The 22,962-nt window shown below is 31.7% G+C and overlaps 4 protein-coding genes across 4 annotated transcripts; all 4 read right to left on the bottom strand.

Moving 5' to 3' along the window:
• Positions 1-1,672: 1,672 nt before the first annotated feature.
• On the bottom strand, positions 1,673-9,911 carry Tsp_09265 (conserved hypothetical protein). The gene is made up of 15 exons (XM_003375639.1): positions 9,857-9,911; positions 9,509-9,674; positions 8,515-8,603; positions 7,785-8,014; positions 7,440-7,572; positions 7,061-7,218; positions 6,845-6,994; positions 6,468-6,721; positions 6,085-6,184; positions 5,940-6,031; positions 4,762-5,461; positions 4,606-4,696; positions 4,291-4,540; positions 2,701-3,891; positions 1,673-1,799 (listed from the first exon to the last, which is right to left on the bottom strand). The coding sequence occupies exons 1-15, from the start codon at positions 9,909-9,911 to the stop codon at positions 1,673-1,675; spliced, it is 3,786 nt and encodes a 1,261-aa protein (XP_003375687.1).
• Positions 9,912-10,658: 747 nt separating this feature from the next.
• On the bottom strand, positions 10,659-13,003 carry Tsp_09264 (hypothetical protein). The gene is made up of 7 exons (XM_003375638.1): positions 12,921-13,003; positions 12,026-12,057; positions 11,803-11,834; positions 11,443-11,572; positions 11,306-11,385; positions 10,740-10,826; positions 10,659-10,682 (listed from the first exon to the last, which is right to left on the bottom strand). The coding sequence occupies exons 1-7, from the start codon at positions 13,001-13,003 to the stop codon at positions 10,659-10,661; spliced, it is 468 nt and encodes a 155-aa protein (XP_003375686.1).
• Positions 13,004-13,286: 283 nt separating this feature from the next.
• Positions 13,287-17,483, bottom strand: Tsp_09263 (putative endomembrane protein 70). The gene is made up of 18 exons (XM_003375637.1): positions 17,448-17,483; positions 16,658-16,780; positions 16,532-16,599; positions 16,370-16,466; positions 15,908-16,035; positions 15,558-15,651; positions 15,350-15,498; positions 15,191-15,302; positions 14,982-15,058; positions 14,740-14,848; positions 14,556-14,688; positions 14,372-14,491; positions 14,257-14,314; positions 14,041-14,200; positions 13,855-13,982; positions 13,671-13,782; positions 13,433-13,536; positions 13,287-13,344 (listed from the first exon to the last, which is right to left on the bottom strand). The coding sequence occupies exons 1-18, from the start codon at positions 17,481-17,483 to the stop codon at positions 13,287-13,289; spliced, it is 1,866 nt and encodes a 621-aa protein (XP_003375685.1).
• A 2,573-nt stretch (positions 17,484-20,056) lies between these two features.
• On the bottom strand, positions 20,057-22,404 carry Tsp_09262 (signal peptidase subunit superfamily; the record flags this gene model as incomplete). The annotated part of the gene is made up of 3 exons (XM_003375636.1): positions 20,057-20,574; positions 21,170-21,187; positions 22,302-22,404. Coding segments are annotated over 3 exons (639 nt in total), but the record flags the coding sequence as incomplete, so codon positions are not given.
• Between the last annotated feature and the right edge of the window lie 558 nt (positions 22,405-22,962).

Raw genomic sequence — 22,962 nt, 5'->3', positions numbered from 1 at the left:
CGCAAAAAGATAAACATTATCAAATTTCCTCAGTGAAACGTAATTATATTTAACACACAACTACGATAGCACTAATACGCCTAATGACTCCCAACGACGCACTCAACGTTGAAAAAAGTTACACAAATACTTCGGCAAATAAAATGAAAAAAAATCTTATTCCTTATAAAATAAATTATTCCCAAAGATAATTTTTAAAAAAAGAAAATTAAATATCAAAAAAATATTAAATTAAAAGTATTATGCAAGAAAACCAACGTAAGTAACAATTTTCATGGATTTCTCTCTTTGAAATAATACTAATATGACATATTTTCATGCTGCTTCAAATTCATCTAAATCATAAATTTAAAAGTAAAACAGAAAATAAGCCAATTCAATCAGGCGCGCAAGACTGAAAGATTAAAAATGCATTTCCATATTCAAATAGTCAAGCACTGAAATACTGTTCAAAGACAAAGTCTGAGTTTTCAAAAAATGCATGTTAGAAAATAAATCGCTAACACACTTCACAATTACGCAGAAACACTTATTCATGAGCATCAAAACTCAACTGTTTACATACCAATTATCGGATGAAAACCGAAACTAACAGTTGCGTTCCTCATAGCGTGCATCAATAAAAACACTACAATTTGCGCCAAAATGATAATATTGAGAAAAATAACCTCAACTAGAAGTTAAGTTACAAAAATAAAAAAATAAAAATAACGTAAAAAGTTAAAGAAGACAAATATGAGTAAGAATATGAGAAAACAAAAAAGAAACATAAATCAATAATTATAAACTAAATGTTCAGCGCGTGAAGAAATAAGGAAGAATTTCAAACAGCGTAAGAGCGATGTCTTGATAATATCGGCAGAAAGATACCTTACCTTTACAGTTATTTACTCATTCCGAACAAATATGAAAAGTTACTTTCGAAACATAACGAGGCAAAGATAACAATAACTGCCAACTCAGGATAATACTGTAGGTTATGATAAGCAGGTAAATAAAAGAAAACAAAGAAAAATAAATGACCTAATAGTACGTCATTTTTGCCAAATTAATTTCATTTTAATTAAATTTAAATCCTTTAAAACCAGTATAATTTTTAAAATACAATATAAAATATATTTATGATAATTTATTCAAATTTTCTTCTTTGTTGTGAATCACAGAAATAGTACAATATAACTCACCAAAAATTAATTTCATAAATTAAATTTTCATATTTATTTTTAATTTTAAAATTTTTAAATGCGTATTTTTTAATTTTGATTTTGCTTAATTTTGAATTTTACAGATAAACAATTATCATACGCTTTGAATTTTACATTGATAACTTTTAATTGTAGGTTTTATTTATCCAAATATTTATCATTACAATATGTCTAGGACGAACTATGACTTTTCATAAGATAGCATTCTACTATTTTAAATACTACATAAGTTGGTAAATTTCCCTTGTACAGTATGGATTTTGGAAGGTTCAAATAATTTTATGGGACACTTTTTATTGAATACATGTTGTATTGATAATAAATGCTGCTGTTGCTCACGGGAATTTGAAAACTGTAAATTCAAGTCACTGAATATATTTTAATTTCTTAGCTATCTGTGTGAATTGTCAATAACAGTAATTTGTCTAATCGATTTCAGTTTTGCAGTCATTGTTCTTCTGCGTCTTCTAGCCATCGAAGCAACAAAGCTTTGTAAGTGACAATTTCAGAATAGGGAGAATTTGCATTTCAGTGGCAATGACAATATGAAACGGAATAATGTCCGTTTTTTTATTGTTCAAACTTATTCTATTTCTGAAAAATACAATTATTTGCATTGTTTTGCTTCTACACACCGTTCTCACACAGAGTACAAACAAAAATCATATAGGAATTCAAGGAAACTGCAATATAATTTTCGAAAGGTAGAAAGTCGAACCTTGCTTGATAGGTCGCAGTATTCCCCTGTACCTTAGTCAATTAACCTGATTGCTAGTAAAATGATCAGCTTCTTATCAGTGATTTAACAAATTAGGTCAGTCAACCACTAATGGGAAACATCCGTCAAATAATAATACAACAACATTACATTTCAGTTGAAATTACTTTAAAGCACACCAAATACTAAATACAGTAATGTGATCATTAAGTGCCATTTTGAATCTTCGTTCCTTTACTTCAGAAGTAATGTTGCACTTGTAAACTTTTTTCCTTTTATTATTATAATATATATTGTATTTCATTTTACTATATATTTTTATTATTCATTTTACTTTTTTGTGCAATTAATTAAATTTAAAATATCAATCTCAAAATATATTATAACATAAGAGTATTTGTTTTCATTTTTAAATTAAAATTTTAAAAACAGCATTCGAGTTTATTGCATTTCAAATTGACAGAAATATTGTACATTTTTGTTGCTAGTATTGTTTGGTTTAGAAAACAATTTTTTGATTAACATTTTCCCATTGTTTTTTGAACACACTGTTCCCACATTTTGTTGAAAATGTAACTGTATTACTTAGCAGTATATATGTAAATAGTTTAATTAATTAATTGTTAGCTGTGAGAATTTAATTTTTGCACAAAAACAATGAACTGAATATATGAATGAAATGTGCAATTTGTTCACATCAGCACAGCAGTGACATCAAAGGCTCGATCAGAAGAGAAGAATAAAAATTACTAAATAAATAATTAATCAACTACCTACTTCAAATCAGCATCACCACGCCTTGTAAATAAAAGTAGGCTTGTCGTAGAAGCGGCTATGAACAACGCGACGATCAAAGTGAGCAAAAAGCCGACAGCCGGTGCACTTAAGCACAGCCGATCGCCGAGATCCGAAGCCGTTGCATTGCGAACGACGCCACTGTTGACACGGTTGAGCTTGTCGATGATTGATTTGGGTACGTTTCCAAATTCTTGATCAACAACCAATGAATCCATGACGCGGACATCAGCCAACAAATCAAACTGTCTGTCAGAATTGTGAACCACATGACGTCTCTGACGATTGGCATGCAAACGAAGCTGCTTGTTGCCAACATTTGCAGAAGCACGTTTGGAACGAACGCATCTAGGCGGCGTCATCGTGTCGCATTCTCCTTGTGATTTTTTGCAAAGTTCCACTATGCACTGATAGTCCAATACCGACGTGTCAGAATATTTGTAAGCCCAAGTTTCGACGTAAGCTCTGGTTAGCGACTTTTCATATCGAATGTCCGGCTGTATGACCGGATCAATAGCACAACCATCAATGTCAAGCAATTCAAATCGACTACCCCTACCGTCGGACACCCAGCACGAGTGGACCAGCAAACCTTGACCATCGTCTTCGCATTCCCAAACGTGAAAAAGACGATCGCCCACTTCGGCATAACGAATCACCGGACCAGTGGGTGAATCTTTGCGAATCGTATACGAACAATCGGGCATTTTGCCAGTGTCCATCAGCTCAGTAGTGGGAAGCATGCTGACGTCCAGAAAATTGGTCACACGTTTGATGTTTCTGAAAAAGCAAACTGAACGGAATGCTTTGTCGTTCATTGTTTCAAATGTGCCGTGAAAGCTGACCACAATGACCATTGAAAACATCATCCCTTCCAGCGAACCACCGCTAACCCGCTGTCTTTGCATACTACAATCACCCTGATTGACCATGATGGTGAATTTTCGCTGTTCACTATTGCCGGCATAGCTGCGTGAACACCGATCATCCTCTTGCAGCCCTTTGACATAAACACGACCGGTGAACGGTTTTGCCGTACTGAATGTAATGCTGATCGACGTATCTTGGCAATCAACCACCGGAGCACCGACCAAATAATTATTCACATCACTTCCGGCTAGTGTTAAAGTGACCAACAATGAAATAAGCAAAATTAAACTGGCGGTTGAAAGTCTGTGAAAAAGCATTATTGTATACTTTCACAGCTGCAAAATTTCTCAGATGCTTGTTTTATATGAAATTGCAGCAAATGAGGTCGGAAATTTGTTCCTAATCTTACCAGTGGTCACAACAAATGGTCCGGTCAGGCACAAAATTAGGACATACACTGACCAGCTTGTCAAAAAGTTTCAGTTCAATCAAAGATGATCAACTGGCCTATTTCATATTACAGCTAGGAAGAAAATTTTCCAAAACAAAAAAGATTTCGTTATGGTTTAAATCAAATTTAAGATAAAAATCATAATAAACAACTGCAACATATTCAAGATATCAAAGTTGCAAATATGAAACGACAACTGTGAATTTATAATTTGCAGTTTTGTTCACAACTGCTTCAAAAATTCATTATACACCGCTTCGGGACATTTGGCCACTCGTGCACAAAACTCACCATCATCGCCGGAAAGCATCGCTTCAACAGTGACATAATTCGGACGTTGTGGGTCGAATTGATCTCTTTTTAAACGTTTCAAAAACTGATGCCTCGCCCTTGCTTTGTAACTTGATTCACGTAAGCAACGCGGCCAGCTTAAAATTGTCTCATGAGAAAAGCCAACCACATTGTGCAAATAATCAAAACTTTTCATCAAAACTGATCTATCTATATATATATAAATTTAGCATTAATGAAATCAATAAACATTCTAAAAATAACAACAAGCATACAAGTAATGTATAATTTCGGATCTTTAATTAGCAATTGTTTCGTTTGAATTTTTGTAAAACCCATTTCTTGTCCAAATGTGAATTGCAATCTCTAAAATAGAAAAAAAAGATTAAAAATTTACAAAAGACAAATAAAAAATAATACAATCGAAATACCTGCACGTATCCGGTACCAAAAGTGATCAACTTTGGCTCTTTGGTAACAACATCCCGCACTTCATCGCCAGTAAGCTTGAAATTAATTTGCAGCCAACCTAACCGAGAGTCGATTGTTTGAATATCGAAATTCAACCAATATCTGGCCTTGTTGATGATGTGAGCAATCGCGTCAACGGTGAATGCTTTCGATTTCAAATATCCGATCCTATCTGAGAGATGTTGTAAATTTTGTTGAAATATCCAAGGATTACGGGTTAGATATTGGCCAATTTCTTCCAATGGAATACCGTTCAAGACCAGAAAACGAAGCATCGGTTGTACATCGTTTTTCCAATCGAGTTTGACGAGAAAATCAACCGCATTCGAGCGGGATTCCAATTTCGACAAATCAACTCCAATTTCGACAAAATTGCGCAACAATTCTGAATCATTAACAAACGGAGCCAAAGTGTAAGAACGAAAATACCGTCTCGGTTTGTACTTTGAATTATAAGCAGGCAAAAATTGCCGATTCGTCTCAAAATCTTCTTTTGCAATTTTTTCCGTGGGAAAATCACTTTCACACGCCGATTCTACAGAATTTACCATGAACAAGCGATTTTCAATTTCCCGTAGTTGTCTACTACTGCAGCAACATCGTGGACGAATAATAGCACAATTGAACAACCGAAATGCCACGAAACTTTGCTGCCACATTCTAAAATATGCTTTTTTCCCTTCTTTATATTAATTACAAGATTAATAATAAAAGTAAAACATTGTTCAATTTTTGGAAAACAATTTTCCAATTATCATTAATTGAAGCAGAGAAAAGAAATTTCTGTTTTCAACACAAAACTTTAATTCCCATATTCGAAAAATAAAATTTAATAGGATTCACTTGTAAATCCGCTATATTCTGCGGCTGATGTTTTTGCATCAATAAATAATTTCTGCGAATCATGCACATCGCCAATTGATACTTCTCTTTTGCCATTTAATTCAGATAATATTCTCGAAGGAGTCAGCAGCTGCAAAGCATATCTAAATAAATGTTACTCGTTAATTTTCAAAACTGCTGCATTCAAAGTACCGCAAAAGATAAATTATCATTCAAATAACTGCAATTCACAAACACATACAGACATGTACTTTTTTTCAAATGTAAAAATAATTGATTTGATAATTCAAAATACCTCAGCGAAGCTCGATAACCAATTTCAGCCAAACTTTGCAAAGCTTCTCCAGTGATATTAACATTTTCCGCTTTCGCTCTGATTTTAACAATCTGAAAAACAATTTTTTAAGTATTAAAATTAAAATTTATATCAAACAGCAAACCTCCAAAATTTCCTGCAAACCATACGGTAAAGTTTTAACAATCAACAATCGCTCGAGCAGATCTTGCGGAATGCCATGTGCTGAAACTATTTCTGTTCCTCTAAAAAGAAAACAGTCAACATATAAAATATCAAAGAGGAATAAAAATTTTAATTTATGGTTTAAGGTAAGAAAAATTTACATATTTACAAATTTACAAAATGGTCTTAGAATTGTTCTTAAACATGAAAACACATTCTTAAACATTATTTCAGCTGAGAATAATATGAATAAATAATTTTTCGAACTGATCTGAATGTATTGAACCGTTTCTATGATTTCATATCAATTCCACTAAAAAATTGCGTATTTTACAAAATAAACATTGAAAAAAACAAACAAACCTTATTTTAGAAAAGCCTCTATTAGTAGCCAAAATAACAATTGGACTAAAACTTGATTCAATCACTCTATGCAAATATGTAAAACATTCCATGTCCAACATGTGAGCTTCATCAATGAACAGCACACCTGGAACCAACTCAGCAATGCCTTGTTCAATGTATCGATTGACAGATGCATTTACTTCTTTTCTAAGATTTTCTAAATAAATTAATGTAAAAATACTACTACAATTATTCCGTTGTTTAACGCTTACCTGTAATTTCAGTCTTTTTCGGTTTAATTAACTGGGCCATCAACGTAAGCACATCTTGCCCTCCCTTGAAAAAACATACATAAGTTTTATTTAAAACCAACAAAGAAATGAAAAAAACTTTACACTTGGCTTAGCATTTGCTGTATCCAAATCATGCAAAGTAACATCTTGAACAAATTCTTTCTGCTTTCTAATTTCGCCTTTGGGAAGTGGCACAAATTCTTCGGCTTCTAAGTCTGTTTCCGTAGCATACACATCGCAACGACCAACTCTCTGAAATATCAGCTTACTTAAAGCTTCGAGCAAAAATGGGAAGAAAATTAATAAAAAAAAATTCACCTTCACTGCTCCGCTGTTGGTTTCAATGTAAATAACGTCACCAACTTCTATACGCTGCTGCAAGAAAACGTCGTACAGTGTGGGATCTAACTTCAGTTGCGTGCAACCTTTCGTAGTTCGTAATCCAACAGTCAAATTTGTCAATCTTGTTTCATAACCTTGAAATAAATTTACATTTCATTAAATATTATAATTCAGCTATTAATATCTTTACTTGACATAGCATGATCAGACTCTACAGGCGTTATTTCTGTCACTTCACCTTCGTATATATCTTTCACTTCCCTAACTCGAAGACCTATAAATAAATAACAAATAAATATATAATATGAATAACTAAGTGAATGACTTTGTTGTTTTTCATTTTGCATCTTTTTACCTATGCAACGACGTATGTTCTCCATCAAAACTTCAGTTTTCTTCACTTCCATAGAATATACTTCCGAAGCTACCATGGGAGCAAACGGTACTTTACTTCCCAGTTCACGTGCTATTGCCAAAGCAATAGCAGTCTAATTAAATGTGAAAAAAAGAATAACGCAACATTTCGAAAATTAACAATTTCTGTTATAAAAACATTAAAACTTTTCAAATAAAAAATAAACAAAAATTATATCGAACTTTTTTGCACAAACAAAACTAAAATAGCTTAGATTATTTGTATTAATATAATCTATATTTGTCCAGAAATAAACTTTTCAATTTTTAATGCTAAAATATTAACCTTCCCAGTTCCTGGTGGACCAGCCAACAAAACTGCCCTGCCGGCCATTCGTTTCATTTTCACCAAGTCCACGATTACACCAGCAGCAGTACGCGCTTCGACTTGGCCAACAAATCCACTACCAATCTGTTTTGCTCTGCCGTCAGTTTCAAGACCAAGTCCTTTGACATGGCTGTGCGCGGCAACTCGCTGAGTACGCACATTCGTCGTCAGAATGTCAACGGTCATAACTAAAGAAAAAAAATAAATACAATACTCCATTAGCACAGAATAACATATTCAGTATAAACTTTTTTTATCAATAAATGAATAAATTTACATACCGCAACTAAAATTACTGAACAATCAAGCACACGGTACTCTAGCCTAAAGATAATTAAGATGAATTACAGTATCCATTGTTAAAAAATTTTCTTTTAATAACATAATTTTAAAATAATTTAAAAACATTTCTACACATTTCCAATGATCATATATTTTTCATCATTGTGTAATTTTATTTATGAGGAGAATATTAATTATACACTGGATACAGTAGTTTGCCAGAAGGTACAGAAATAATGAACAGATAATGAAGATAATTTTTTAATGCTTATGATTTAAATAAAATAAAATAAAACGTACTTCAACTTTTTATAATATTTAATATTTTTAAAACTCGCTCGTAGATACTTTTGCCTGATTATGTTTGCTATTAACATTTCTCTTATCATTCAATTAAACAACCTACTGTTCAGAAATCTTCGATTCAAACTTGAAGATCCCTTTTTCCAAGTGGACTGTATGTTTCTAATTATAAACGATTGAAAGCAATCTATGCTGTTTAATTAAAATTTATTCAGTTCAACCAAAGGCTAGGTAATGAGACAGCAACGAATGAACAGTTGAAGTGTTCTGATCGCAAATTTCTCGCGTGTATGTTTTTCCAGCTTCTTCGCTTATACTTATACCGGAGACAGTGATCTGACAGCGCATCTCGTTCGGTTAGACCCCCTGGTTCTGTCAATTAATTAGTGGAATTTCGACTGTTGTCCATCTATGTGGCTGGCTTAGGTAGCTTTGGTCTGAGCACCCGCGTTTTCAGGCCATTTCAACGTTATGCGTTACCAGCAGCTGACCACCGCAGTTGTGACAGCTCTATGGTGTAGACGCTGACCTTTAGACAGATTTATTGTGGTTCCATTGTTCACCGTTTGAGAAAAACATCGGGGTGGAATGTCATCAGGTCAGAGTTGTTTTCGTTCGCGCGAATTTAGCTTATAATTAGAAGGTGGTTTGACAAGATTTCTCAACACCTACAGTATCAACTTTTAATTTATGATTTCACATATAATTTAAATGTTATTTTTAGTTTGTTGTTGAAACTTTATCAACTTTTTACCTGTAAAAATAATGCCGATACAGCTTATACAAATTATATTTATACATCTGAATTCAAATGGTTCTCTATCATCAGAACGACGAAGTGACACATTTCTATTTAACTTTGCGAGAAATGTAACATAAAAATTTTCCATAAGTACATTAAATTAATTATTGCATTGCGCTCAACAAAATCATACAACAATGCAATCAACAGATTAAAAAAGTAAATATTTGCATAAGATATTACTCATTTTTCACACTATTCAAATGTTTCATAAACTGGTGAAATGAAAATCATACATATATAAGTAATTTAATGGAAACGAAATAATTGCCATGTGAAAAGAGCAACATATTACTTTTCAGCGGAATCTAATGGAAATTTAAGTCCCAGTAAATCATACATGTACGGAAATTTGGCAGAAATGTTTTCAGAAGAATCTTCCATTTCATTCGCTACGTTTACTGCATATGTGGAACCCCGATTCGGTACCAGTACTTCATTACTTTTGAAGCGGCGGTAATCTATAAACAAATAACTCATATTGTTCTGAACAAAATGTCTATTCTGGACAGCTAAATAATAAATAACATTACTATTATTATTATTATAAATAATATTTCAATTATTTGAAGATTAGTTTAAAAGATCCTTCAGATACAAAATCAGCCTTCATGACTAGTACAGTACAATTGTTATTACTCACCGATATCAAAATCATTCATCTTTGAAGTCGTTTCATAAAGAATAGTTCTAGACATTTTGTCCAGCTGAAATTAATAAATAAAATTAATGCTGTTCAACAAAAGATCACACTCACCATGTCAACCATATATTCAAATACTGCGCACCGTCTCTAAAATATCATTACAATTATTCAAACTAAGTTGCATTGGTTAATACACGTGTCATCTGTTTATGTTAAAAATTTTTAATGCTTATTCAAATTATCATATGAAGTTCATCAAATATCAACAGCATCAATACCACCACTTACGTTATAAATAGAATATTCATTCATATCTAACAACAAGGCTCATGATTAAAAGAACAATTGCAATTACAATATTATACAGTTTTCCAGTTCAACACACGTGCATTGAATCAATGGCGTTGATGCAGGAAACATACAGGGGAGGGAGAATACACAAACATAGTGCGTTTGTGATGAAACTTTAAAGTTATAAGATCAATATAAACATTATTTTTCACAACATGTCGTTTTTCAGAAAAAAATTTGTCGATAAAATTGTCTTTGGAAATTATCATAATCTCATTTATCACTCAGCAATCGTTTAACTGAATGCAAACAAAATCTTGCTGAAACCAATGAACATAAGTTATTTAGTGAAAACAAAAATTTGACTAAGTCGCCCTCCTCCCCTATAATATCAACGCTACTACATTGAATTGTAAAAAAATCTTTTAAATAACAAACGTTATAATATTATATTATTATTACTAATAAGGTAATAAATAATGCAGCCAACAAAGTTTAAGAAACGTAATCAAACTTTGCTTGTTTTCGGTTGCTTTACCAAAATATTTTCATTAAAAAATAAACTGCTAAAATTGCAGCAAAAACATACTCTCAATTTATTCAAACGCTTATGACATGATTCTACATTCGTTTCTTCGACCTGATCCTTCACCACAATCGCGCTCGTTGCTTCTCTCTGTAAAAAACAATTTCACAATAACTGAAATTTATAGAACAACACAAAAATAACTAAAATTGATTTAAAACACCATTCTGTTATATTGCTATGCAATAAAACCAAAAACTGCTCAAAGAAAAAATAATATAAAAAAGTAGTTTGAAATTAATTAATAGTTAATTTATTCTAATATTAAGTTCTTCTAATAAATAGATTCATTTAAGAATTTCCTTCTACAATAATATTAATACAACTTGAAATTAGATTGAATTCATTAATTTCAATAACAAAAACTGCCTTGCGCGGTTCTATTGTTCTTCGATGTATTAAATTTTAACAACATTAAATTAATTTTAAATGTGAAATCATTATATAATAAATAATGCTCGCCTTTGAAAATGCTGAACATCGCTGCGGAACGCCTTTTCTCTGTACCAAAAAAACAGTCAAAAAATTACTACGAAATGCAAAAAACTTCAACATATTACGAAATAAACTGAAAATGCAACTGTTCCAACAGATGCAAGCGCAGTTACAGCAATATCCGCAGCATTAAACTCACAAAATCCCACTATTCCTATAATATAATATTAATTTTATAATAATAAAAATGCATTCAGTTTTTATATCAAACCCAAAGATGATTTTTGATCAGCACTTGGTACCAACATTTGATGACAAATAGTGCCATAAGGTTTGCACAAATCAGTGAGTTGCGATTCTGTTGTACAAGGCAGCATAACAGGGATCACAAGTTTGGATCCCTAAATAGTAAATGAATTTAAATTAACATAACAGTCCGTTTATAATTTTCAGGAAATTCATTTCAATTAATAAATTTAAAATTAAGATAAATTTCACACTACCACAAAGTCCATAGGGTCTTCATTCTTAAATTCTGTCATAGCGAGTGGAGATTACTTCAGTGAAATGACTGAAAAATAAATAAAAGGACAAATTTGCAGTTACACGTTTTAAACGCTAGAACATTTACAAGTAAATATTTATATAAATCCTCTAGCACTACTAAAATAAAAACGATGAAATAAAACATTACTCGGATTAGAAAATTTATTATCAAAGAACTGTCATACGCACGTGTAAAGTGATGAATTGATGAGTCACATACATTTTATGATGAAAAAATTATTAGCGTAAGTTTATGTCACTTATTATCAAAAATGCAAATGGGAAGAAATTATCAATAAAATAATAACCATTATTTGCAACAAACTGCATCACAGAAATACTAAAAAAATTATACATATATATAGCATTAAAACTTGATTATAAATGAATAAATTGAAAGTAATTATTGTATATGATGAAAGGAGTAGAATGAGATCAAATGATTTTAAAATGCAGTCGCACTACTAATACTGAAGACCGTAAATTAAGGAGTGATGAAAACAAACAATCCACTTTTTTCAAAGAAAAGCATTTAACAGTAAGCAAAAAAAATTTCAAGTACATACTTCTAAAATTATGTCACTTTTAATCCAAACCTTATTTAATCAAAGTAACTGTATTTTTTATTTAAAATAAAATATTTATAAACATAATTTGAAATAATGAAAAAATGTTTTGCACTTTTCATTATTATAATTTTCCACAACTGTGCAACATTACGGTAGAATAAATGCTGGAAAATAAACATAGCAGTTTCAAATTTTTAAATTGAAACTTTCTTACAAACTTTTATTAAAGTTAGTTTTTATTTGCAGACAAATCAACATTTCTAGGTGTTAAGCATTGTGTGATATACTTTTTACTTGTACATCAAAAAAGGACTTAACAACAAGTTAGGGTTAATGGTTATTGGTTCTTAAATTCAATAGTAGAAAATAAAGAAACTACCTAATGATATAAAATTCTTAAATTAAAAAATCAAACATACCAACGACGACAGACAACTTTGTAAATTACAGTAATTGACAAGTTACATACAATTACTTAATACTTTTATCTTATTCTTCAAAAAATCCAATTTAAAGAAAAATATTTATTTCATTAGAATTTACTATATAAATAGCATACACTTTTAATTTTTTTAATAAAGTCGAATTTCAGTTCGATGAGCATATTCAATAATTCTTAAAATCAAATAAATACGACCGTTTTTCGTTAATATGTTGTATATTTACGCTTCGAACTCCAAAGAGCAAAGCAAATGTAATAATTTGTTCTTTTGTCATGTTTTCTTTTCTTCACTTTGCAATATTTTCGTTTTAAACATTTTCTTTTCAAAAGATTAATTACGAACACATTGTAATAATAAATATCCTATTATCACTATCGACATAACCAATAACAAAACGAGTCATTCGGGGGTGGGTGGGGGGGGGGGAATATTCATTCATTCATTCATTCATTCATCCATCAAATCAATTTACTCGCGTCGTTCGCTTAATTCTTCTCACAAGAATATGAATAACAATAGTTTTAACAATTTTTCCATAATTGACTCCTCAATCGACTTTAACGACCGAATAGATTTGACGCACGAACCAAAAGCATGAAACAAAACCTACTGTGCCTGTTGAAAATAAATAAATCTATCATTAGGTATTTTGTTTGTTTGTTTGTTTGTTTTTTTTAAATCAGTCAACAACAACAATACTTACCGCACATAATGAAAAAGATGAATACAAATATCAAACAATAAGAAAAGTACAATACGGTCGACACCACGCCAACAATGGTCAATTTGTACAGATAAAAGTAGACGCTGTAAGCTAGCAAATAGAAAGCAGTAAAAGCGCTGCTGAAAAATGCTCGCCACCACCAACGATAGTCCTATTAAATTTTTCAGCACAAACAATGAGAAAAAAATTGAATAAAAATCCTAAATTTTACACTTACTTCACCACATAACTGAAAGTAGCAAAGGATAATCGAAGTTTCAGAAACTGTTACCAACAAAATCAAGTAGACAACAAACAAAAATCCAAACATATAATAAGTCAAATGTGCCCTGGAAGAAAATTATTTAAATTTAAATAATTCATTTCAACTATCCTACCAAAGGCTGTTGAACATGAAAAACATCTGCACGTAAATTGATCCAAAAGGCAATATGCCAGCCATGACTGTTGCAGGCAATGGTTTTGAAAAAAATGGTTGAGGTGGTATTTGACGAGGAATTTGATTCGTTCGCACTGGATAAGACCAACGCTATAAATTAAAAACAAAGAAAAGATAATTTTTTTTAATTTATATATTATTTATTTACGCTTCTTTGAAATGCAAGAAAAGCTCCAAGATAAGTAAGCGGGGTGGATACACCAAACCATAAAAAAAGCAGCAACAACAACGTTGAGAATGGTATTGCTGCGCTGGAACTTTGCGACCACAAAATTATATTGCATAAAAAGAACCCAGCAAAGATTATGCTAAAGAAGAATAAACAGTTAATTAAGCTAAATTGTACCGTAATGAAAACAATTACCCGGGACAAAGCACAGCCGACAAAAAAATATTTTTCTTCCATAATGTGCCACCAAAAGCTGAATATAATATAATGAAATAACATTTCAAATATGAAAATAATTTTTATAAAAAACCTTTATAAAAAGTAGCTGACACATATCCGTTCACAAAACCAAAGCATACATAAAGCGCCACCCCGCAGGTCATCAGCGCACCTCTTCTAGCAGGAGATAAAAATCCCAAACAAGCCAACACTAAATAAAACGCAATTGAATAAATTTTCATAACAACAACAAAAATTACAAAAACATCTATTACCTAAAGTTACAAAAACCATGCACAATATTTGAGCACCGCTTCCCAAAAATACAGAAAGTAATAATCGACAAGCAGGGGGACGAAACACATCGCCATGCACCAACTTCCAACCGAATTCTTCTTGAACATCATCCTAAAAAACTTTTTTAATTAAAAAACATAATTTTAAATTTTTAATATTTACGGATGAATCAAACTGATTATATCGAGAAATGTCACGCCGCAATGTCCGCAAGAAAATTACGCCAATCATACCAGTCAAAAACAAAACAATTAAAATTGAATTCGTAATTCTGAAAAATAAACAATTATCTGCTTAAATAACTCTAAAATATAAACTACTAAACATAATTATTAAATCAAAAAAAACATTTCTGCAAACAGCAATATGACATTATAATTTAATATTGCTTTTTGACACTGTACCCGAACCACTGTATGCTAGTTGTTGACTTCGAATTCAATATGTAATCCCATCTAGAAGCCCACTTTATATCGGTTTTCTAAAAAAAATCAAATTCAAAAATTTTTTGAATTAAATTGTGCTTGCTGCAGTAAAAGATAAATCAATTTAAACAAATTCTGTTTGCTAGTGCTTCACTGTTCTTTAAAGTTTTGATTATCCGATTACTTACAATAAACTTCACAGAATAAGTATATATAATCTTCATATCATGGAAATCGTCGTTAAGATTCAACATTTCTGAATTATCACAGTCAAGACTGTCTTCCTTTATATGATTTAGACTAAAATAACAAATGCTAAACAATGAAGTTCACACATAAAAGTATACCTTGAAGGAACTACTTTAACAGAAATAATTCGACCACCAACTGGATCATCAAAATAATTAGGATCGTGAGACAAATCACGATATTCAATAATAAAATCAACATGATTGAACAAATAAACTTCACCGTAGCCATTTTTCCCAGACGATCCCTAATGTTTCGGACAAATAATAATATTGTTATTATTATAGCATATTAATAATAACTTACACCAATAATGTCCAATGCAGTTGTACCCATTGGGAACCCGTTAAAGCAGACGCCATGCGAAACGCAAAATGTAACAGGCAAATTGTCAACAATCCTAAAATTAATCATATAAATTAAAATTATTTGATAATAATATTATTCAATATACTACACCACATCAGGATAAATATATTTTTGAATTACCGTTATTTATGTGCAATTAAAAAAACAGAAGAATACTTTATTGACTTATACATCACATGCACCCTTTATGTATTTTTAATTAATGCTCAACTTTTTGCATTAAATTTCTTCATCAAAGGTCACCAAAACAGTAAATTGCTAATTTAAATTATATAATAAATATATACCAATGATGATAATATCCCTTCGTTATTCCATGTTTAAGCCGACGCAGTTTTCTAACATCAGTCACAACTTTGCGATCGTAAAATTTGCTGCACAGTAAACGGCATGTCTCATTTTTCAAAAAATTTATCTAAAAACAAGTTAAAAATTAGTAAAATATAATTTTATTTGGTGATAATACCAAAGATTCTCAACTGATCTATGCCACTCCTCAAAATATATAATAATCTTTTAAGTCATAAATTTAACGAATTTACTTTTAAAATGATGTTTTCGCAATTTTGTAAAACATATGCAAGAATTTACAAAAAACTAAACATTCTGTACAAAATACGGTAATTCAAAAAGCTCAAAAATTTCAATTTTATTAATAATTAATTAATTATTTCAACGTTAATCATATCACAATTCTATTTAATTTTCAGTGTTCAAATATTATTAACATAAACATCAACATATATTACTTTATACGGTGAAGGACGAATGCGTTCACCAAACAAAACTTGCCCAAGATTTTCCACGGGCGTATCATCATCTTCGTTCCCCAAACAAAAATCAAAGCTAACGATAAAAACAAAAAACAATTTATAAAACAACAATCAAATGAAAATTTTCAAAGCATTTACTCGTGATATTCATAATCCAGAATAGTGTTCTTTGAATTCAGTCTATTAACATAAACTTTTATATCCGACTAAAAATTGTTTATTAAAAAAATGTTCTCCCGAAATAATTTAAAATTTCATTCAAACCTTGCAATTCGGTTTCTCCATCTCTTTGGGACAAAAGTTTACAGGTGTCAAACCGGGCAAGTAAAACGGATTTACAAACGCTGCTTTCAAAAGCAGCAATATAATAAAAGTATAATTACGCATCTAAAAAACTTAAACTGCAAAATGAGAATGAGCTCAGCGACCCATTGAAATGTTTGTTACTGATAAATTTTAATGCATGAAAAATATATGTTTTTCAAATGAAAAATTTTTCAAAAATAAAAGCTTCTAAAATTTACAAATAATGAATTCATTAATGACGCCATATTCACATATTACATCTTGGTACAAAGAGGAAAAATTTAACAAATTTACAAAACAATGCGCTTCAAAAAATGAATACATTCATCTGAAAAAAATTCAAAAACATGGGAAAATGCACCTGCGACAACATTCAAAAGCCGCACTTACAATAATAGAAACAAGACAGCAAACTTTGCAAAATGCAAAACACTGATAAGGAAGACTACTGTAAACAAATTCAAGTTTCAGTACTATAAACGGTAGCATTTGAAAGGCACATTCAATCATAATACATTTATTTGAAATTTATTTTATAGACATCACTATAGCATAAAAAAACTACTCATTCGGAAAAAAATTTAAGTAAACTAAAGATTTCACGATTATTTAGAAAATTAAAATAATCGCTACCTACATTAAAAAGAAATTAAATATACATAATTAATTATATCTATATTTATATAACATTCAAATATTAATATCCAACGTTTTAGAAATTTCAGTATTTTTTAAAAATTGAGCATACAATTTCAGCGGCAACTACAGTTGGAAAAATAAGCATGTATTATTGTACGCTTGCCGTTAAAAAAAGGTTCCCAATAATGAATTTGACTGACGAAATTTTTGATTTTGAATGTTGAATACACATTTTAAACATAAAGTAATAATATAGCATTATAATAACACTATAAAATTCAAAGTTATGTTTTTATTCTACTTTTATATCAACTTGAGTTGATCATTCTCCAGCATTAACCAGCCTACTAAAAGATGGCATAAGCTTTTGACAGAGTAAAATTAGCAAGAATATTGAAAAAACCAATGGTGCGGTGGGTGGCGGTTTGGAATAAATTTATTGATTGCTTGTCACGCGCTCGGGTGCTTGTTTTCGCTTTTGATAGGGGCTAATTTTAAAACGGCTCTCCATCTCTAACCGAGCTTAAACAAGGGGAACGAAAAGCGGCGCCTTGGCGCAGCTGCCCGCGTCAACAGTCTCATCGACAGAGGCCTTTGTCTGATTTATTGCTTTGCAAGCGTCGTCCAGCTAAAGCCAGTTGTGATCATATTTTTAAAATTATTCTAAACAACCGCAAATACATCAGCTAAATTTGAACAGAACGCGTCAGGAGGTTCCAAATCAAGTGCACCCGGAAACAAGTGCCAACATTCCAAAGCGCTGTTTCGTGGAAAAACTCACCCGACTAAACTTGTTGCTCCCAACCAAGCCGTGGGCGGAAATTTGGAAAAATTTCTTTGAAGCACCTTTGCATATATACAAATCACACCTCGCTGTTTTACCACTACTGACTATTTCAATAGCAAATTAAAGCTGGCTCCGCAGTCAAAAGCTGTCAAAAGCTTTTGAAATGCTTTTGCCTGGCGAAATTGCAGTTTACACGTTGGCCTTGTTTGGAATACTGCTCATATTAGCTATCCTGATTTATTACAGATGCTGCAGAACAGATCAGAATTGAATCAAAAAATTCCACTGGCAGCAAGCATTCCATATTCAGCAGAAGAATATCCAAAAATGATCTTCTGGTATCTGCACATTGGCGTCATCCATTTTCCACTATTTCTACAGTCTTCTCAGCTATTCTGCTCAACAATGAAGTGAACCGCAAACCTATTTGATCCCTCAACGCTCAACAATTATTCATCTGCTATGAAATTCTTCGATTCATTCATTTAGTAAACTTATTTACAACGTTTTCTCTTGTTTTCGCTTTTCCTGCTTTTATCATTCAAAAAGCATTTCAAATTTCAATTAGAAATTTATAAAATAAAAACAATAAGTAACAAAATGAATACTTCTGAAAAACAAAATATACAACAATTGGATTAACTAATACACGAGAACCGCTTTATTAATAATTTACTTACATCCTTTGCAATAATTTTGAATCAATTTATAAAAAAAAATACAAACTACTTACTGCTGGATATATCGTGATAACAGAAATGTTGAAAAGTTCATGACTTGGAAAATACTCTGTTAATCTACTTTACCAGAACACAAAAAATGAAGCTGTAAATAAATTTTATGGTAATTCGAACCACAACCACTTCCAAACATCAGAATACAGCTACACTCAATTTTCAGTTTAAAAAAAAGATTCGTCACAATTTTAAATGCACGGCAGTCATCATTTAGATGGCGAAAACATTGAAAAGAAAAACATTCAATGATGAGTGATTTAAAATATCTGCTTTACTTTTAACTTTCAATAAAGTAATCACTTCAAACTCAAATTCAAAAATTAGCCAACAACATTTCAATCGGTACATACGATTCATATCCACAAGGAGATAAATTCAAAATAGCAGATTATAAAAGAAAAATCAATTCTTGATCAATAAAGCAACTTATAGCAACCAATATTGACGCTTTCTCATTATGCAAGTTAAAAATTAAAATTTAACAGAAGTCAATTATGCGTGAAAATAAAAAGATTTCCAGGTAGAACACTTTAACGGATATGATATTGCATAACTTAAATAACCGAAAATGTACATTATTTACAGGATGTTAAAAAGACAAACGAGAGGACAAATTTTTGCAAGAGCTATCTGGTAGCTAAATAACTTTATTCGTATACCTTCTTTCTATGATTTTCCTATGATTATTTCAGATGTAATTGTTCCTGGTTTGCTTTTGTATTTTATGAATTGCTATAGTCTGAAACTCTTATAGTGAAAAAATAGACGCCTTATACTCCTGAAATTACATATATTCTTTCTTATCTTTGACATAAAATGTTTTACGAAACAAATATAACATGCATTTTTTTACATGCACAGTAAGAAACAATTTTCTCACTAGATCATAACAAGTCAGTCAAAGGTTGTTGAGCATATAATTCGCTTATTAAATACTAACATATCAGAAGAACATATTTTATGAAATTAATGAAGAAATGAACATTATGCCATGTAAATATTCATCACATCACAATCAGAAAATCAAGAGTAAAAGAAAATATAATGAAACAGTGAAAACTATCCAAAAAAGTTAACCAGCTTTTCATGGAAATAACACAAATTCAAATATACGAGAACAAAAATAACTTTAATTCAAATAATATGCTTATCAAAGACCAATATATCTATAATTACCATAAAAAACATTCAAGCTTAGAAATCAACTTTTTTAGAAGTATACTTTGTGGGCAATCGAAGGCTGTACATTCCTGTTCCAACAAAAAAAGGCATCAAACCAGCGTTTGGTGAAACGTTCCATTTCAAATACAAAGATACATTTTGATTTCCGGCCAAGCCTTTTCCATAATCGACAAAAAAGTATTTCAAACGAGCGTCTTTCAGCTTAACAACTGGATTATCACCACGCTGCAAAATTTTATCCCAAATAACAACCTCATTAACAGGATTTTTCTCAGTTGCATATTCAGCGACCAAATAAAGAAATAACTGCTTGGTATTCCAATCAAACATTGAACTAAAATCTGCTTCAAGATTTAATTTGAAAGATGCCAAATCCATATCCCCTTCTAAACCTGAGGTATAACCTGGAAGAAATGTTAGCATTGGCTCCGATGCTGATATAACAACAGATGTTTTATAATCTCGAAAAGCGACAGTTAGATAGCAAAGAACTGTCACAATGCTCAGTGCTGTGATTGTAAAACCGAAAGCTGCATTTAATCTTGATAATACGCTATGCATGATTCAGTTTTCAGTACGATAAAAACAGGCAATGAATAAAAAGCTATTTTACAATATTACTTGAGAAACACGTAATCTACAAACAAGATTTTCATTTTCGTACTATAGATGTTCAGGTACAACTTTATTACAAAAGTATTTCATCACCATAACAGGACGTAATGATATGTAATCGAAAAGGTTCTATTTCATAACATGGATTCTTATAACACAAAATTGTTACTGTCTTGATTTAATGAGATGATTTACTGTTGAAAATTCCATTATTTAAATGTAAATTAAAAATGATGAATAGGAAACATAAGAAGAATAGTATGAGCATAATAGAAAAGCGATAAAATTTAGATTTCGCAGCACGATGAAACTTTGCATTCAGTGTTAATCAGTTACGCATTTCAGTTAATAAATAATTGTTGCTGTTAATTACAACTTTTTTGTAACAGTTAACTGTTATTTTGTTAACTAGGTTTTTTTGTCACTTATGGTTGGATTTTTCTTCAGTAGCAGAAGGAATTGGATTAGCTTTCTATAAGCGCATGTAATGTATAATGCTTCGCATTTTACCTGGTTTTATATTTATATCTGAAAAGTAATCATTTTGTTATGTAAGCGCTTAAATTAATGGTGGTTGTTAAGAAATCTTTTGTTCAAACTTGAAGATCTCTTTTGTATGTGGACTGTGTTTCTATTTATAACGATCCAAAACAATGAATGTTGTTTTATTCAATTTAATTCAATTTCCATCAGTTGAATCAAGAACGGGGAATAATACAATTCTGGATAGCGGTATGAAACGTTTGCAAGGCTAACTTTCTTGCTTGCGTGTCCCTCCTCCCTCCTCACTCTTATTTATACGTTTTTCTTGACCTAACTCCGCGTCTGGTGGCCTAAATCTCCGAAAAGCTTTTAAGTAACCGGGATGGTCGCGCAATCATTTGTACTATGCGTCTTCGCCTGGTCTGAACAGCCGCGCTGTCAACTCCATTTTAATTTGAAGCCTTTTCAGCAGCTGACCACCGGAGTTGTGGCAGCTGTATGGCATGACGCTGACCTTTTGACCGCTTAATTGCGATTCCATTGTTCACCGTTGAGAAAAACAAAGGATGCAGCTGGCGTTGCGTAACCGTTGTTTTCGTACCAGGAATAATGTGCTTTTTTACCAAGGGAAGTTTTAGATAGTGATGAGTAGGTATAGAGAAAAGATTTCTCAACAGTGGTATTGTAAATGGTGTATTGTAGCCCATAATGACAGACAGTGACGTTATACCAAATGGGACAGCAACAGTTCAGAAAAAACAATACAAAAAAGAAGTTAAATAGTGATTTTTATTTTTCACTAGCCAACAGCAGCAACAACAACAGTAAAGAATAGCCAACAACAACAATAAAAAACAACAGTGAACGGCATTAACAAAATGGAAACAACGAAAAAGAAAAAAACTAAATAATACAATGAAATAAAAAACAAATATAATACAATACCACACAACACAACACAACACAACACAACACAACACAACACAATAGAATACAAATAAAATACAAACCACCACTTGGAGAGCGGCATTAAATCGGCTCCGGCGTTATGTACATTAATGCTTCTAGGAACTGCTCCAGGGTACGACTACCGTTGGTGTATTCACTCGTATATTGGGCAACCCGTTGTTGCTTTTCAGCATAAACCTTGTTTACCCACGATCGTTAAACGGTACCCACGGTCTTAAGTCACCAACGGTAGCGTTTCCTGATAGCACTTGTTGAATCAGGGTGTCCATCACACCCTGTTCTGCTATCAGGATCTGGAGCAGATTTGCAGGTCCCGACGATGCTTAGGCAGTCTCGGGTATCGCTTTGCCTGGTGGCTGTACATCGTGGACTTTACCCGTTTAAAAAGGGGAAAATGGCCAGATGTGGATGGGTGGGCGGACGCGGCGAAAGCTTCTTCATCATAAATGGCCGGGATGGGTTTGGTCCCACTTGGGCTCAATTTTGTTCCCATTCGGTCCCACTTTTCACTTATTGGTCGTTGTCCTCGCTATTTTATTATTGGTCGTTGACCTCGCTATCTTATTAGTCCGTAAAGTCTTTGTCGTATTGGATTTTCATAGAACAGTCAGACGGAAATCAAAAATGTAATTCGATGCTAACAAATTAGCAGTTGCCATGCCTAGTTTAAGCTGACAACTGCAGCTGTGGACAATTCATCACTTGTCGATTTTTCCATTGTATTACAATCGCCTTTAGCTATTCATCAGAATATTTTCTAACAAACGGAAAAGCATTTAATGCATAAATTTCATTTAATTGCTAGCTGAAACGTAATTTATTTGATGAACTGAGATCAATAAGTGTAAAAC

Source organism: Trichinella spiralis (assembly GCF_000181795.1).
Source record: "Trichinella spiralis strain ISS 195 chromosome Unknown Scfld5, whole genome shotgun sequence".
Taxonomy (NCBI): domain Eukaryota; kingdom Metazoa; phylum Nematoda; class Enoplea; order Trichinellida; family Trichinellidae; genus Trichinella; species Trichinella spiralis.
The sequence above is the reverse complement of the archived record's forward strand: the minus strand, read 5'-3'. Positions and strand labels throughout refer to the sequence as shown.